General features: G+C 38.2%; 2 protein-coding genes across 3 annotated transcripts in view; both read right to left on the bottom strand.

The window, feature by feature from the left end:
* Window positions 1–268: 268 nt before the first annotated feature.
* Window positions 269–6,426, bottom strand: LOC125259446 (protocadherin alpha-C2). Its single transcript, XM_048177081.1, has 2 exons — window positions 2,785–6,426; window positions 269–2,097 (listed from the first exon to the last, which is right to left on the bottom strand). The coding sequence occupies exons 1-2, from the start codon at window positions 5,182–5,184 to the stop codon at window positions 2,074–2,076; spliced, it is 2,424 nt and encodes an 807-aa protein (XP_048033038.1). The 5' UTR covers window positions 5,185–6,426; the 3' UTR covers window positions 269–2,073.
* Window positions 6,427–6,547: 121 nt separating this feature from the next.
* The window catches only part of LOC125259432 (protocadherin-10), a 22,698-nt gene continuing 10,301 nt past the window's right edge, over window positions 6,548–18,944 (bottom strand). Inside the window, exons 3-6 of one of the 2 annotated variants that reach the window (XM_048177070.1) lie at window positions 8,429–10,930; window positions 7,454–7,515; window positions 7,259–7,371; window positions 6,548–7,124 (exon numbers count right to left, since the gene is read on the bottom strand). In XM_048177070.1, the coding sequence (XP_048033027.1) occupies window positions 6,865–7,124; window positions 7,259–7,371; window positions 7,454–7,515; window positions 8,429–10,903 (2,910 nt within the window). In that variant the 5' untranslated portion in view covers window positions 10,904–10,930 and the 3' untranslated portion in view covers window positions 6,548–6,864. Of the gene's footprint in view, window positions 7,125–7,258; window positions 7,372–7,453; window positions 7,516–8,428; window positions 13,283–18,944 lie in introns of those variants that run through there. The other variant, XM_048177065.1, reaches the window with a different exon arrangement.

Raw genomic sequence — 18,944 nt, 5'->3', positions numbered from 1 at the left:
TGTACTCTAAATCACAGTATAAGCATATCTTGTATCAAAAAAGAAAGATGCAGAGGGGGAAAGAGGCAGTTTGACAGTATGGGTTGGGGAGGTAAAAAAAAAAAAAAGGTGTGCTTCTCTAAATCTGAAGAGATGGAGGTGTTGTCATGGTGACTGTTTCTATGGAGACAGTGCTGCCTAGGTCAGCACCAATGAAACGGTGTGTTTTGTCAATATGCGATCACACACACTCTCCCAACTCAAGATAGTGAGTCTGAAACTCCAGAAATATACTGTAAAAGATTTTATTCAGGTTGCTGTATTTACAAGCAAAGGGCAAATCATAAAGTCCAGCAAGGACACAAAGGCATTGTTTACTTTGTTTGCATATGGACATTTTGCAAGTAAGGCAACAGAATGTAAATACAGATACAGAAGCGAGTAACCCAAGGCATGTCGATAAGATTGTGATGTATGTTGAGAGTATCAAGATACTGAACTTCATACTATTTTTTGTTGTTTCAAATTTCAGGCACACTTTTCTCTGCCCTAAGGCACACAGCAGTTGTTTTACTTGTGTCATTTTGCTCTAAATTCTCAAATCTGCTGCCAGGAACTCCAACTTGAGCTGTCACCTTTATGGAAAGTAAGTTAAAATGAATTACATGGCTGTCAATACTATAAAGGTAACTTTGAGTGTCATTCTGTCTCTTGGTCACAGCATGTGTCAATCTAAACACAGATCACATGTTTCAAGTGACCTATATTGCTGTTTTCCCCCTTTCTCTTTCTCTTTGTCCCTCCTACACCACATTTTTTTCCCTCACTCCTTTCCTTCCCACTTCCTCTCTGTTTGCTGCAACAAATCGGAAAGGAATATAGCTTGGATTTCTGTAATGATATAATTAGATCTACATAATAATGATATAATGAAACTGCCAAATATCTCACCACAAATAGTAATTTCTTAAAACATTGCACTGTCATCATAAAAGAAGCAGCATTAAATACATTAACAAGCATTTTTATCTCATTTTCATAATACAAAACAATATAAACCTCAAAAAAATCAGTAAACAGGGCCAAAAATGACACTCAACAGCAATTTAATAATGTTGATACTTGTACAAAAGAAAAAGTTTATATTATTGTAAATTATTAATATTTGTGGCAGAATAATATTCTGGCATTGGCTACATATATCTGCAAAAAGCTAGATTAATACATTTTTAACCTTTTTGTTGGATTTGCACTTTTTTGTCTCCTTGGTTTTCAGTAAAATTTTAGCACATCACTATGGCAATTGCCATACTGATGTAATTATTACTCTTTGTTATTACGCTTTTGTCTATGATTTAACATAGCGTTCTTTAGTTTTCAAAATGCTCTTGCCAGAGAATGTCAATTTTAGGCCGTTTACAGGACAGGAGAAAAACAAACATGAATCTATGTATATATGTGCACCACATTGATGTCAAACCAAGTGTTTTGAGGTATAGACAATGCCTGGCTCATTAGATTTTGCTCATTTGATCACAGCTTTCTCATCAGCATGTTCAAACTGTAAAAATAGAGCATCATTAATAGCAGAACCAGCTGTCCTTGTAGTTCATATCTTACTGGAACCACAAAAGGCTGAACGTCCAGGTAGGTTCTTCTTGTAGTATCACTTCTCTCTCTTCTGTCGTAGAGTCTATATAGAAATCTTTTAGATACAAAAAGTCCATTTTGTTTGTCATAGCCATGCAAAGTCATGCTCAATGTGGTTACAAATGGCTGACATATAGTTGTTAGACCCTGCCTTAAATTGCCAAAAATATGAGATCCAGCAGCGCTGAATGTCTTTCTCTGACACAATGTTGGTCTCAATATCAAAACAGTCAATTGAAAGTTAATTCTTCAATTAGCCCAAAAGGCAATGTTGAAGAAGAGGAAGTAGGAGAAGAAGTGATGGTAAAAAAATAATTGAACAGAGTTCATTGAATACATTAATAAATGAAACCCTGAAAAACGGTAAAGCAGAAGATCAATCTGTCCCTCATGGACAGCGAGCCTGGTGTGGAAGGTTGTAAACCATCAGTCAACATGTCCAGATCATGGTAAATCACTGCTTGACTCCTGTCAACAGATGGAGAAACAATTAATCAAACACAGTCAAGACTGCAGAACATAAAATGTTTACATTTTACATTTGGCGAAGCAACTTCAGTGCCATACTCTATAGTTTGAGCTACAGGAATGCAAAGCATAGCTGTCTATGGAGGGACAGAAAGTTCTCAGATTTCATCAAAAAGATCTTCATTTGTGTTCTGCAGATGAATGAAAGTCTTGAGGGTTTGTAACAACATGAGGGTGAGCAATTAATGACGAATTTTCATTTTTGGGTGAACTAACCCTTTAAAGGTGTAGAAAATTCTCACTGTCAGTCTTCTGTCTCACTCTCCCTTCACTTCACACCTCCATCACTGCATGTCATACCCGTTCTCCCACTCACATCCAAATTTAGACACATACTGATGCATAAACATTGAGTGTCCTACTTGATGAATTATAAATATCAAAAACAGATTGTTGCAGTGTATCATTTACAATACACACTTTTTTACACCTATACCAATGCATATACTTTTTTTAACAGTGTATGGATTAGTTTATCAATTTTAAATGTTTTACTTAAAAAGTGTCCTTGAGCTATATTTATTTAAAATAAATTCACTTGGCTTGATGTTATGTAATGCAGACTTTTTTAAGTGTGGCCTATGTGTTCAAATACAATTTGGAGTCACTTTGTAGTGGTTACAGTACCTGTAAAGTGGAAGACCTTGATGCGCTGGTCTCAGTCAGCGCAGCACTTCCCGGGATACTTGACACAATAAACCCTGCTCCGTTAGGAAGAGGCTGCCGCACCACCACCTTCCCTTTTCTAGTCTCTGCCAGAAACAGACTGTACCAGTAGGCATCACTTGAGATGAGAGTAGAGTCAGCAATAGTGGAGGAGTTCCTCTGGCTGATGATGCTGTTCCTTCCCTGAGGAGCTGCTTGTGAGGGTTTTGGTTCCTGACATTTCAGCACTATGATCACCAGGATGGTAATGAGCAGCAGAAACAACACCGACCCCAAACCGATCAACAAGTACAGGTTTAGATCGGTGATCAGGTCATATTCGACAGGCACCTCTGTGGTTTCGGTAAACTGCGTGACTACTTGGTCCACTGTGGAGATCTTGATGGTCACCGTGGCGGAGCGAGGAGGTTCTCCATTGTCTCTGGCTATGATGATCAGGTGTTGATCTTTGGGGTCTCTGTAACTGAACATCCGCGTGGTTCGTATCTCGCCGTTGTACTGATCGAGGCTGAATAGTGGGGTGTCGGTGATCTGGAGAAACTGATATGTTATACGAGAGTTCTGCATGGAGTCGGCATCCAACGCAATGACCTTGGTGACCAGGGATCCTTTATCGCTTGACCTCGGAATTTTTTCTTCTATAACAGCGCCCTGTGGACGCCATGGAGAAACTATAAGGGGTGTGTTGTCATTTTGGTCCAGGATGATGATGTGTACGGTCACATTATTGCTAAGAGGAGGGAGCCCAGAATCTCTCGCTTCAATATGAAACAGAAACTCCTTCTCTCTTTCGTAGTCAAATGTGCGTAAAGCGTAGAGGTTGCCATTTTCTGGATTGATGGAAAACAGCATGGACATTGAGGTGTTGGCTATCTCCTTCTCTATGATGAAGTAAACAAGATACTGATTTTCATGCAGGTCTGGGTCATGAGCAGTTAGTGAGGCTAGCAGTGCTCCAGGCTCGTTGTTTTCCATCAGATGAATGGTATAGAGGGTTTGAGGGAACGCTGGGGCGTTATCATTGACGTCTTGAATTGTAACACTGATCGTTTCATTATCGGTCAGAGGAGGTGTTCCTCTGTCAGTCACGAGAAGTGTGATGTCATAACTGTGGATGCGCTCACGGTCAAGTGATTCAGTAACTGTTAATGCAAAAAAGTCTTCTGATGACTTATTAAGAGCAAAAGGCAATATCTCAGCATTGTGGATGGAGAGAACAACTTTGCCATTATCTCCAGAGTCCCTGTCGCTCACGCTGATGACGGCGATCACCGTTCCTACAGGGTCATTTTCTTTAATAAAACTCTGTGAAGACTTTATCGTAATCTCAGGATGGTTGTCGTTTAGATCGGTGATGAACACTAAAATTTTACACTGACCTGAAAGCGGATTCACTGCCTTGTCCTTGGCTTCAACATACATCTCAAAACTCTTTACTTCTTCAAAATCAATCACGTCTTTTACTCTTATTTCTCCATTGGTGGGATCCAAAGAGAACTTTTCTTGTGTTTTCTCAGACGTGTATAAAGTGAAAGAGTATATGACATCCGCATTGGCACCCTCATCCAAATCTGTTGCATTTAGCTGCATAATCAGTGTCCCGATTGGTGCATTTTCAATGAGGTCAACAGAGTAGACTTGTCGATCAAACTGAGGGGCGTTGTCATTGATATCCAGCACTTGAATGATAATGCTGGCCGTACCTGACCGCGCAGGTATGCCGCCGTCCACAGCGGTGAGGGTTAGTGTGTGGACAGCTTGTTTTTCCCTGTCCAAACTAGCTTTTAGCACCAGGTCTACATATTTAGTCCCGTCACTTCCAGACTGGATTTCAATGGTAAACTCGTTACTTTCACTCAGGTAATAGGTCTCGATCGAGTTCTCTCCAACATCTGCATCCACCGCGTTTGTTAAAGAAAACCTTTCTCCAGGTGTTGCTGATTCCGAAACATCGAGCGGTATTCTCTCCCTTCTGAACTGAGGCGCGTTGTCATTTATGTCCATAATTTCCAATTCGATATTAAATATGCGTATTGGACTCTCGATTATCACATCCATCTTGAGGAAACAGAACGATGATGTTTTGGCCGGGCATAAATACTCCCTGTCAATTTTCTCAGCGATAAACAGTTCTCCGGTGTCTTTATTTATCTCTAGATATTTCTTGCTATGAATATAATCCAGCTTTACCTTTCGTTCCAACAGGCTGTGCGTGTCAAGGCCCAAATCCGTGGCGATATTTGCGATCACGGAGCCCACTGGAATTTCCTCGGGGATGGAGTATCTTGTTACAGCCGAGGCGAGACTCCACAGCGCGGAGAGGACGGCGAAACCGAGACGCCATCTCCTCCTTGGATCCATTGCAGAGCGCACGTCTATGCTTTCGCTGTCTTTCACAAGAAATATAGCAATGTTTTCGAAAACGAATGGAGGTTAGCGGGTATTTGCATTCGTAAAAGCATCCAGCAGAGCATCGCCATAGCGCCGTGCCGTGGATCCCGCCCGCTGATCAGATTCAGCTGAGCTTCAGTGCTGCTCTGACAGCCTCTGTCCAGCAGCATTATGAAAGCAAAGCATAGCTGTGCTTGCATCCCATTCCACCTTAAAGTGAATAGCAGTAGTGCAGCGACATCGTGTGAAGATAAACGTTTACATAGAACAATTTATTTTATGGAAAAAAAAAATATTTATGAAAGATTATTATTTCTGAAATTACTTTTGACTTTAACTTTCTGGAAGTCTTTATTAAAGCTAGCATATATAATGTACAGGTTGTCTGCAAATTTTAAAATTAACAAATAAATGTATTTATATATAAGGTACTCTATATTTTTTCTTAAATTAAGACTGTTGGGCGTCATCAAACAAAAAGCAAGTTCAGCACCACGGACAGATCCATAATGTGACTTGGTTCCGCTGATAAGCCAATCAAAATAAACGCATGTTTATGTTGTTGTTAAAATTAACAACAACAACAACAACAACAAAAAATCATTTATGCGCGAACATTCTCACTTTATGACTGAAATTAACACTTTTTTCATTCCTAAACTCACAGAGTTGTAGATAGAGATCAAAGCCTGTTCACTGATATGTGTGTGTATATGATACTGATATAGATATTGATAATAATAATATTTCACAAACAGGCTGGCTACAATTATATGTAATTACCTAATTGGTAACAATTTAATGCACCTAATCTGCAGCAATTTCAGGTGTGTAGCTAATCTATAAAGAAGCACTGTGAATACATGTCTCTTCAAACCATTTGTAGAATAATGCCATTGTGTAATGCCATGCTGATATACCCCTGGTTTCACAGATGAGGCTTAAACGAAAGCAACTTGCAGTAACATATCTTAAAATATGCCAGTGCCATTGTTTTGTCTCAAGATGCACAACAGTAATGTTTTTTTGTTTTGTTTTTTTGTTTTTTTTTTCTAAGGCCTGTTTATAAAAGCTACTTAAATGTCCTAATTGAACTAATTTAATATAAGCCCTGTCTGTGAAACTGGGCCTTAATGTTATACATGTAACATTACCTATAAATTCAAGCAATGCTCTACATATTTTGCTACTCTACCTTTTTTCTGTCATAGAGGGTGGGAATAGACAATAAATGCTGTTTCTTGTAATTTTGGCACAGCAAAAACCACTGAAGTGAAAACGTTTTTTTTTTTTTTTTTTTTTTTTAGGAGAAAGACCAAAAAGCAATATTAAATAAATTCTAATAATATTCTTTATTCTGTACATTTTGGAAATAAAAGGGATATCATTTTGGAAAATGTAACCTGAATTCTCACCAATATGGGTAATAACAATTAAAGCAACCATCTGTTTAATACTTTCAGAAAGTTTCTGAACACTGAAGATATCTGGAAAATGATGCAAAAAAATAAACGAATTATCAGAGTACTTTAAGTGCTATCTTGTTGTGAAATTTATGAAGGCAAATTATACAGCACATATAATCTGACTGAAATATATACAACTTATATACAGAAAGTAACCTACAGATGAAAAGTACAACTGGAAAAATTATTTGAAAAAATCATTGGTTATTACTGCGTCCTCTTGAAGGCTATTGTTTGGCTTTTTCTTTTTGCCAAAAGTTGAGAATGAGTTGTAGACTTCAATGTCCCCATTGTTTGCCAGCTTGAGTGTACAGAGTGTTGATGGTGTTCCAGGAATGTAAACATTATGTTGATAGTCTGGTGAGGGTTGAATTGAATCCTGTTGGTTGTAACGTGTCCATGAGTGGTTTGGAAAGCCACCAACCTTAGGTGAGGTCTTATAATCTGTTTTAAATGACAAAGAAAAGTTCAATTCAGTTAAATCACAAGGAAGTTATACAGAATATATAAAGCTGGTATTTTTGTGTATGCCTTTTAACTAAACATGTTTTTAGGGAAGACAGATATAATGATTTTACCATGCATGTGATTTCCCCAGGTCCAGTACTGTGGAACAGATGTGTAAGCATAGTTGTCTGAGTCCTGAATCAGTCTGCGCTGCAGTGTCCTTCCTGTGTTTATTGGAGTATGACTAGAAAAACAAAAACATGGACATGTCAGATGCTTTGAGAGAGACATGTGAGAGAGAGAGAATCAGCTTTTACTTTAATTACCTTTTATATGTATAATTAAGCTGGTTCTTGGTCAGTGTTTGGTCTTTGTTACCCTGTCTGAGCTGCAAAGAAAACAAAAGTTAAAATATTTACTCCACTTACACATGAGAGGCACAAGAATGTACTACAAACATAATGTCAATGCCAAGAACATGAAAGACCTCAGAATACACCAAAAACAGTCACTAAAGCACTAAGTGACTTTACTAATTCATCACCTTGTTGCAGTATATCTACAATTTGGAGCAGTGACAAAAATGCATTTGTTTATTTTATAATTTATTCATGAACTGTGCATTAAGAATTTTAAGGTCTAGTTCACAGAAAAAAAAGAATATCCAGTATAGCTCAAAGGTAGAATAAACAATTCAATATTGTTGCTCAAAAGTTAATTTCAAACATTGCTGTTCAGCAAATGGATAATAATAATATTATTATTATTGTTATTATTACAATTATTTATTTTACTATTATAATATAGTTTTTGTTATTGTCATTATTGAATTATTATAATTGTCAATTATTATATAATTGTATATTATATTATATTATATTATATTATATTTAAAGGTATAGTTCACAGAAAAAAAATAATACAGAGTTATTACTCCTCTTTTCTCTCAAAGGTACAGGAGAGGTAACTTGCGTTACTTATTTAAAAAAGTAACTCAGATATTTTGTTGTAAATATAAAAGTAATGCGTTAATTCAATAGCTACTTGAAAAAAAGTAATCTGATTACATAACTCGCGTTACTTGTAATTTGTTATTCCAACACAGTTATTATTGTTCTGCATGAAGTACTTACATTGTCATGTTCAAATATAATTTATGTGTGTAATTAAATTACAATGTACAGGTTTTTGTTCACATTTTTTATTAACCTCCTGCCAATTTCTGGACAGATTAAAGAACAACAACTATCTGAAGTCTCCATCTAGTGGACAAACTTGATCATTTTTTGTTGATTAATTACCTCGTTTGTAGAGGTCGTCCCACTCCTTGTACCATGACTGTGGCTGGTTGGGCTCCAGGTCAAAGTTTTGTTTTCCATTTCCTTGATGTTATTTCGGGAAGATATTCCCGTCGGGCTACAAGGCTTGAGGAACATGAAGTCACTTTTAGATGACTCTGGAGTTAAACACATTTTATAGCAGTAGTTTTGACCTATTGGGTTGTTCGCGTTTACTTCCACGCAGTGCGTGGGTCCCTTTGATCCAGGTGATATGTGAATGTTCAAGTTAGACTTTTTAATGACGTCACGGGTGGGGTCCTTAGATTGAAACCCACAGCACGAGTTTCTGTCCTTGTGTCCCTTAATTGTAGCCAGGACAATAATAGCCACAAGAAACGTGAATGAAACCGCGCCCAGAGACACGATTAAATACAGCGTGAGGTCTGACCTGTACTGAGGGCTGAGCGCGAGGTCACCAAAATCAGGCAAGGATTCTGGCACGCTGTCAACAACTGACAACATGATGGAGGCTGTGGCCGATAGGGGCGGCTGACCGTTGTCCTTGACTAAAACTACTAGCCTCTGCCTCCTGGGATCGTTGTCCATCAGCCGGCGAATTGTCCTGATCTCCCCAGTGTACAGCGCAACACTGAACAAACTGAGATCTGTAGCTTGGAGGACTTCATAAAAGAGACGCGAGTTTTGCCCGGCATCCGCGTCCATGGCGGTGATTTTAGCCACTAGGTATCCGGCATCAGCATATTTAGGGACAACTACAACCGCTGCGGTGTCATTCTCGGGCATTGGGTATACAACGACTGGAGGATTGTCATTCTGATCTAAAACAAACACGTTAACTGTTACATTCGCGCGGAGAGGCGGAAAACCAGCATCTTCGGCCTGAACCACGATCTGAAAGTTTCTGAGCTGCTCGTGGTCGAAAGAACGCAGTGCGTAAATGTTGCCGTTATCTGAATTGATGGACACGTAGGTGGACACTGGCATTCCATGGATGCCGTTTTCTAGAATAGAGTAGGATAAGTAGGAATTCTGATCCGCGTCTGCGTCTTGTGCGGTGATAGTGCAAATCGAGGCTCCTGGCGCGTTGTTTTCGGTCAGGTAGACCGTGTAGGATGGCTGTTTGAAACGAGGCGCGTTATCGTTAATGTCAGACACTTGCACTAAAATTGTTTTCCTTGTAAAAAGAGGCGGTGAGCCCATATCACGCGCCGTCAGAGTGATGTTATACTCTGAAATGGTCTCTCTGTCCAGAAAATCACACGTAACTAAAGTATAATAATTTTTAAAAGATGAGTGCAGCTGAAAGGGAACGTGATGAGGAATTTCACAATCAACATTTCCGTTTTCCCCAGAATCTTTATCCATAACGCTAATTACTGCTATCACTGTGCCAGGGGGCGCATCTTCTTGGACAGGCGTAGATACTGATGTAAGAATCACTTCAGGAAGATTGTCGTTGACGTCTATTATGTTAACCATCACTTTGCAGTGCACTGCCACCGCAGACGGTCCCTTGTCTTTGGCTTGTACATAAATCTCGTGCATTCGTGCTTTTTCATAATCTATAACTCCTTTTACTTTGATTTCCCCAGTGCGGGAATCCACGCTGAACAGCTCGCGCACTCTCATTGGAGCGTGCCCGCTAAAAGAGTATGTGATCTCTCCATTGGGTCCTTCATCGAGATCAGTGGCGTTTAGTTTTATCACGACAGTCCCTCGCGGTGCGTTTTCAGCCAGCTTCACTTTATAAAAGTTCTGATCGAACACAGGCGCGTTGTCATTGGCATCCAGTACAGTTATGTTTATTTGCGCAGTGCCCGACCTCTCGGGCGAGCCTCCGTCCACCGCTGTAAGAACCATCAAGTGAGTCTTCTGCTGCTCCCGGTCCAGCGGACTTTCGAGAATCAGTTCTGCGAATTTACTGCCGTCGCTGCGCGTCTGGACATCCAGGACGAAGTGTTCGTTTACGCTCAGCAAATACGAGCGCAGAGAGTTGTCACCGACGTCCAGGTCCTGCGCGCTTTCCAGTGGGAAGCGCGATCCAGGCGCGGCGGATTCGGAGATATCCAGGTTAAATTCACTCCAGGGAAAGACAGGAGAGTTGTCGTTGACATCTAATATTTCAGCTTCGACCCTATACAATTCTAATGGGTTTTCGATCACAACCTGAAGATGGAATGAACAATATGGATTTTGTTCGCACAACTCTTCTCGGTCAATTCTTTCATTGACAAATAAAACCCCGTTTTCTAAATTCACCTCTAAATATTGCCGTTTTGCACCTGAGACTATTCTAAATCGGCGGATTGAGAGTTTGTTGGTGTCTAATCCCAGATCCTCCGCAATATTTCCAACAAAAGCCCCGTGCTCCAGTTCCTCTGGGATCGTGTAACGAATCTGTGCCAGAACTACATCCATCACAGACGCGATGAGCGCCAGGCAGGTTACCTGCCATGTCCATATCCACAGCTCCATTGAAATAGGCTCCTTCCTAATGCGTGCCTTCAAATAAACGACCAAACAAAACACTCATAGTTAAAGCTTTGAAATGGTAGACAATAATCCTCTCAAACGCACAGTAACATTTCGAGAGAGAATGAGCACGCTAATGACAATGAAGTGGTAAGTCCCTGAACCTTGTACTTTAGCACTAGAGCGCGCGCCTGTGGCCAATGGCACGTGCGCAAGAGTGAGAGAGTGTGCGTGTGTTTGGATGAGGGAGACAGGACACTAAACACTAGTTTTTATATACTTTATTGTGTCTTCTTTTTCAATTTGTTTCATTGACTGTTAAAATTCGGATCGTTTCACAATTATATGTTGTTGGGGTTTTACTTTTCTCCTACCGCCATTACGTAAACAATAAATAAATAATAATAATAAAAAGTATAATAACTTATAATATTATTCCAATTTGCCATTCGTTTTACTGAATGGTGCCCATCTTTTTCAAGACCTCGTTTTTATAATTCATTTTGTAAGTTAAAAACTTTGAATACTAAGGGCAGCTATTTTAACTTGCAAAGTGTTTCAACGTGTTTAAATGCTAAAAACCTCAACCAATAATGTATGTATCCTGAATGGGGTGGGGTGGGATCCAACAAGCCGTTTTTATAGACTTTATGCGCCAGAGAAACAAGGGCGCAGCCATCTTTAGAAATTGTCTTTGAACTTCTGTTTTTAGCGGTAGCTCTGTAGCCTATATTTCTATGGCAGAGCTGTCGAAGAGTAACTAGCTGGTGAAGTGGATTTACTTATTGTAGAGTTAACAAAAGCTATCATGAGCATTGCAATGTTTGAAGGGATGTCATAAATGTCAGTAGACCAGTAAGATTTTAAATCCGTAAGATCTTACCTTCATGCTGTGGAAACACAAACACAATGAGCGCGTTGAAAAGGTACGTGGCTACATAAGTTCCATAAGCATCAAAATAGGTGACACAAAATAGGCCTAATCTTAAACAATTTTCGATATTAGTTCAGATATCAAAAGTGAGAATTACATTTAATATTCAGACTAACATTTAGCATTAGGCTGTTGTTATTATAAATATGTGATGGGTTACAAAAGTAGGCAACGAAGCTGAACTCTATATTTTTTCCCCCATTTAATTCCTGCAGACTTATCCCTTTCTCATTCCTTCTGCCTTCCCTGACAAGTAAAGAAATTCTGTTTTAAATAAGTACCAAACACAATCTGTCTGTGGAATGAAACTGCAGCAGATGGCATGATCTTCCAAGGGCTTGTGCTCTTTTTAATTAATGTAGTGGGGATTAAAGGGCCGCGGGTCCGGATCATTAGTGAACAGAGGTATTAAAAGGTTTTGTGAGGAATAATCCAGCTGCTCGCGATTGGTTGAGCAGCAGACTACAGGGTTTCCATGATATTTTCCTGCTTTCCATTACCTTAAGTGCATACTAAATGGCATAGAGCAGAGTCGGAAATAAAGCAACTTAAATCGACACACCAAACAAACACATTTACTCTCATTAATGGCCAAAAAGAGGACATGATTGTGGAGTGGTGTAAACAGTTGTTTTTCATGGTCATTGTTGTCCAGGTCAGTAGGGTAATGAAGTCAGTCATTTTTCACACCACTACTAAATATGTATTACAGTTAATGATAGTAGCTATTTACATTTTGTCAGTGTACAAAACGTAAACGAAAGCACTGTTGCTTATCTTCTAAAGCGAACACGAGTTCCGATTAACTTGTAATCTAACTTTTTTTATTCATAAAACATTTGAAAATGCTGATAGTATATAGCCTACAGTATAGTCTATAGAGCTATACTTATCATAAGGGGATCAAAATTTAATTAGGGGGCTTGGACCCCCCCAACCAAAACCCCTCCCCCAACCCCCCTTCACTGCACTCTATTAGGACATTTTAACACTAAAAAGATCTCTGTGTCCATATAAAACACATGTTGTGAATACAGAGCTTTTTTACTGCAAAAAGCCTACAAATCTAAATTTGTACCGAGAGATACACCTGAATATAGATATAAACTTAAATTTAAAAACTGTAACCACCCCCAATAATTTTAGGGTGTCATGTGGTCCAGACATTAGACTGGCACTAATTAAAGGCTCATTTTCTTTCTAACCCTAAATTGATTTTAGGAGAGTGGTTTAATGATTTTAAATTAGTCTGTAGCCTACATTAGCCTTCCGTGAACTCCATAAATGCGGATTGACCTACAACAGCATTAAGCTACAAAGGCCCACTGTTTATAATCCAAATAGTCTGAGATATAACTGACAATTGAATAAACAGATATTTATAGATATATTTTAAATTCAAATAGTCAATAACATATACAAATTTTTATATATACTGTGCAAAAGTCTTAGGCCATCACCGACTTTGTCGTTTTAGCAAAGTTTTAATGACCATCCATATTTATTTTTTGTTCTTTATTACGATACAAACAGAAAATACAGGAAATACGTACACAACATGTAAAAAAATAAAATAAAACGTAAAAAAATAAAATAAAACGTAAAAAAAATAAAATAAAACATAAAAAAATAAAATAAAATAAAAAAATCAGAACAAAATGGCTTTTTAAGCAAAAAATAGTATTTAGTGTGACCTCCTGTACTTTGTCCAGTTTCTCAAAGAAGAAACTCTGAGAAACTTCTCATCAGATTTTGAAAGTTTTCTTGGCCTTCCAGTCCTTTAGCCTATAGAAGTCTTTTTTTTCTGATTTTTTTTTTTTGTTCTGTTTTTTTAATACTGCATATAAATTTCCTGTATTTTCTGGTTATATTCTAATAAATAATTATATATGGTCATTATACCATTGCTAAACAACATTTAATGGTGGCCTAAGACTTTTGCACAGTATGTGTATGTGTGTGTGTGTGTGTGTGTGTGTGTGTGTGTATATATATATATATATATATATATATATAAATACATACACATATATATGAAACTGAAACATTGGTCCATATAGTGTTAGAGGTTTCACACCTATATATGCGTGACCTGGTGACCAATCTTAACTGATTTTACATTCTATCAGTAAGAGCAGTGTATGAAGGTTGTATTAGAAAAAGCAATAACACAGCAGTACATAAAAGTTTGCAATCCTCACAACAATAGGAGACATATCAGAGTTCAAAAGAGGAAAAATTGTTGGTGTGCGTCTTGCTGGCTAATCTGTGACCAGGACAGCAAGTCATTGTGGTGTATCGAGAGTTATGGTATCCAGGGTAATGTCGGCATACTACCATGAAGGATAAACCACATCCAACAGGAGTAACTGTCGACGCAAGAGGAATCTGTCTGAAAGGGATGTCCAGGTACTAACCCAGATTGTATCCAAAAAACATAAAACCACAGCTGCCCAAATCACTGCAGAATTAAATTTGCACCTCGACTCTCCTGTTTCCACCAAAACTATTCGTCGGGAGCTCCACAGAGTCAATATTCATGGTCAGGCTGCTATAGCCAAAATACCTTCACTGTCTTTCCCACATCCGTTGAAGTTACGGTGTGGAGTTGAAGCCCCAAAGAGGCTTAATACCCAGACTGTTTTGTGCTCGTTAAGCGCAGGGCAGGATCAGTGATGGTTTGGGCTGCCATATCATGGCATTCCCTACTGTGCTTGATGGGCTGTCACTGCCAAGGACTACTGAACCATTCTGGAGGATCATTTGCACCTAATGGTTCAAACATTGAACCCTGAAGGGGGTGCCGTGTACCAGCATGATAATGCACCAATACACACAGCAAGACTTGTGACAGAATGGTTTGATGAACACGAAAGCGAAGTTGAACATCTCCCATGGCCTGCACAGTCACAAATATTTTTAGGCCACTTTGGGGTATTTTGGAGCAGCAAGTCAGAAAACATTTTCCTCCGCCAACATCGCACAGTGACCTGGCCACTGTTCTGGAAGAGGAATGGTTTAAAATCTGTCTGACCACTGTAAAGGACTTGTATCTGTCTGTCACTGACAAGATGAACTGATGCTGTAAAGGAGGCCCTACACCATAAATTATTGTGGTCTAAAACCAGGTGTTTCAGTTTCATTGTCCAACCTGTGTGTGTGTGTGTTTGTCTTTATTCACTAAACAAATTCCCTGTGTGTGTGTAAACATACTTGGCAAAAAAACTCCCTCTGATTCTAACATATGTCAGTCACTATTTTAATTGTGGCAAATACAGTGCATTAAAACTTGCTTTGCCTATCCATAAGGAAATATCAGGATTTGAAGCCTTACAATGCCACAAAACAATAGATAAGCTTAGGTTCTAGACTTTGGTTGTGAGTAATTAGCACAACACCATCTTTGCAATGCAAAAGTGGATTTAAATGGTTAAACAGATGCAAGAAAAAAAAGATTAATCATGAATGAATGAATGTAAATGTGAGAATTTCCCATTTTAATCTATATATATATATATATATATATATATATATATATATATATATATATATATATATATATATATATATATAATCATAAGCATAAATTAATATATATCAAGCAATTCTAGCTGAAATAATTTCAGAATTCTACAGAAGTATGAGGAATATCATTAGACCTACAATGCTGCCTTGCAAGCTCTAAATGTATAAACTGGAGCTCTCAGCAAGTCAGCATGGTTCTGACTGCAGATGTAGACCTACTAATTGCACCTTCGTGAACTGCCACGGGGTGGAGGCAGAGTCTTCTGCTAATTACCCCATTCCTCCATGCAGGCCTGAGGCAGCCAATCAGGAGAACAAAGTGTACATTTTCATTTACGCACCAAATCCTTCTCACACACACATACAGGCAGTGCGGAGATGGGGCAGAGTGCCACAGACGGGGAATGTCAAGAATGCCATAAGAATGCGGGCACTGCCCTCACCTCATTCTCTCTCACACACACACATAAATATACTCTCTCCGCACACATTTACACATATATAGTCAAGCTTTGTCATTTTAACATGACTGGTAGAGAAGGATCACTCTGTACTGTTAGGCCTGCTGTATGTGGAGACTGGTGGTGGTGGTGGTTGGGGGGGACAAAAACAACAATCAAAAGACACACAAAATGAAGATATAAAGAGCAGATGGAAGGACAGGACTCAGGAGTAGAGAAGACAGTGAAGATGAAGGGAATGAGGGACAGAGGGAGGGCCCACTGAATAACACCTGCTTCTCAGCTGTGTCAACTGAAGGATTCCCACAGAAGACAGACAGATATTTATGGAGTGGCTGAGGAAATCATCCAGCAGCCACACTGCTATTGACACACATGTGATGCTCTGAGCCATACCCATCTAAGCCAAACCAACTTACAAGTCATGGTGAAACAAAATATACAAATATATATATATATATATATATATATATATATATATATATATATATATATATATATATATATTATATTATATTATATTATATTTTAAATTATATTTATTTACCTTTTATTTTATATATTTACCAAACTATATGTTGTTCAAAAATGTTTGCTATTAACCATACTGAACCCTAAGATTCAAGAAAATGCATCCCCCCCCCCCCCCCCTGCTCTGTAAAATGTAGCTAACTGATGATCTTACTAATAAAATTAAGTGATTTTAACTTATTTTGAGTAAGTTTGTTGATCTTACTGAGTAACGACAACAAAAATATATTAAACTCAATAGATTAAATTATCCTCTACTTAAAATAATGAGTAGTAAGAATTTTTTCGAGTGGTCATGCGCAGTTCTACCTGTAGGTGGAGTCCATTTGCAACGTATTCTGAGAGGAGAAGCACATGGAACGGTAAGTTGGTGTTTGTTTGTTTGTTTGTTTGTCATATTTTAACATTTCAGAATTGTTTAATATATGTTAATCGATAGTGTAATATAATCAGATTAAATAACTTACAGTGACACTGGTGTGATTTTATATTATTGAAATTGTTGAGTTGTGTTTGATTGTGCTAATCGAAATTAGCAGTTAGCATTTGCAAGTTAACGTTACTGGTCTTTGGCTGCATGTTTTGAATAAAGGAACGTTTTTTATGTTTTAGATATTTTTTATTATGTGTACAATGTAGACTGGGGAAAGCTTTACTAATTACTCTACTGATTTATATTTGGATGCTAGTTTAGGTGTGTTGTACAGGGATGTTATAATTTTTTTTTTTTTTTTTTTTTTTTTTTTAGGATTCAAAGAATGAACAAAGAAACAAAGTAAAACAAACTGACAAATAAAATAAAACAAAGATACAAATGAAATAAAGTGCTTTCATTTGTTCATGTGTTCAGGTAAGTAATATAGGCCTAGCCTATAAAAGATATTGAAGTAACCAAATGTAAAATAACACTGCATGGTTTTCACAGTATAAATTAATAAATTAATGCTTATTAAAGCTAACTATATTCAGATGAAGAGCTGTGAGTGATTTTCTCTTTGCATTTTCTTGTTTGATTAACACTGATGGCACAATCATCAGAAGGTGACTGCTGTCACTTTAAGACAGATATTAACACACATCGGATTTTCTCCCAGCTGTTCGCGTACACTTACGATATAAACTGCGTTTAAGTAGCTAAACACGCTCCAATCCGGTTATTTTAACATATTTTTGTGTGCGTTTGATCGTTTGAACGTGCACCTGAAGCCCAACGTGTAATTTGTTTGTCTATTTGCGATCCGTTTTGGAGCGCGCGCCGCACACACAATTCAGCCGGAGGAACAGCGTCTCTTGCGCGGATTACTGTGCTTTTCAACGTTTTAAAACGTTGATAATTAGCCTATCAAACATTTACTGCAATTTAGCAACAGTAAAGACTGGATTTTACAACAATCACCGATTGTGCTGATTCTGACGTTAAGTTTTGGTTTAGGGAGGAATGAACGCGCGAATAGAAGGTGTGCTAGACGAAACGCGGCTAGTTTTTAATAGTTTTACCTCAGATATCTTCTTTCTGATCCTTGGAAGCCAAAATCAAAAATAAAATAAGCATAATATCACAGGCCTAAAGTGTAAGCAGACGTTTAGTTGTTTAGTTCTCCATTAAACAGGGCTTTCATGTGAGCGGCTGCGCGCGCTGTAGCTCCTGAGCGCGTGAGCGCGATCTCTCTTCTGGATTGCGAAAGCAAAAATGCATCATACACAAATGTCCTAATATTACTGCATACATACGCAGCTGGCGACTCTGGCGAGATAGAATTCGCAAGATAATGTCTATATAGCAATAATAGTGTACGTGTATTTTCTTAATAATTTCTCCAGTACCGATAGCAGAACCGTTAACGTCAGAGCTTATCGATACACCGGTCTTTCATAATTTAGCCCCGGGGCCAATATAATACCGGGTTTCTGTACCCATTCCTATTTCTTCATGGCCTTCCTCTGATTCTTGGAGAAGAATCCTATGATTTTTTAAATCATTGCTGACAGGTAACTTTCTCTGTATATTTCTTTATAAACTATGATTCCCCACACATACATTACATATAGGCATTCAATATGCTTCATTCAACTCTCTTATCTTAGACCAGACATACAAACTTCGCATTTGTTTCATTTATTTTTTTTCTTCTTTTTTTATCCAACATTTTGTTAAAGGTGCTAAAGAGGATGTTTTATTTTATAAATTTTTGCAATATTACTTGAAACTGTCTTTACTAACTGATAAAAGACTATGTATTAGGTGCACTGAAAGGAATAATATTAAAGCTGCATTCACGTCACCTCGTATTTACCGGAATCTTGAAATGACAACACGTGACGTTATATTCGGAGCTGTTCACGTCCTTTTGGTCCTTGGACTGGGAATTATGCGTTTCCATGGCACCACTATCAACGCCTAATAAATCAATCTACAGCGGTCAGGTGGTACATGTGGGAGCTTTCAGAAAACTCCCAGCTTACAAGCTGTAATTACGAGCTCTACGAGGACGTGAACGCTTTTTACAAGCTAGAATCTCGTAACTACAGGAATTACGAGGCCGCGTGAACGCACCTTAATATACATCATCTGTGCATGAGGTAGGGCCTTAAA

This window comes from Megalobrama amblycephala, linkage group LG2, assembly GCF_018812025.1.
Source record: "Megalobrama amblycephala isolate DHTTF-2021 linkage group LG2, ASM1881202v1, whole genome shotgun sequence".
Lineage (NCBI taxonomy): Eukaryota > Metazoa > Chordata > Actinopteri > Cypriniformes > Xenocyprididae > Megalobrama > Megalobrama amblycephala.
The sequence above is the reverse complement of the archived record's forward strand: the minus strand, read 5'-3'. Positions and strand labels throughout refer to the sequence as shown.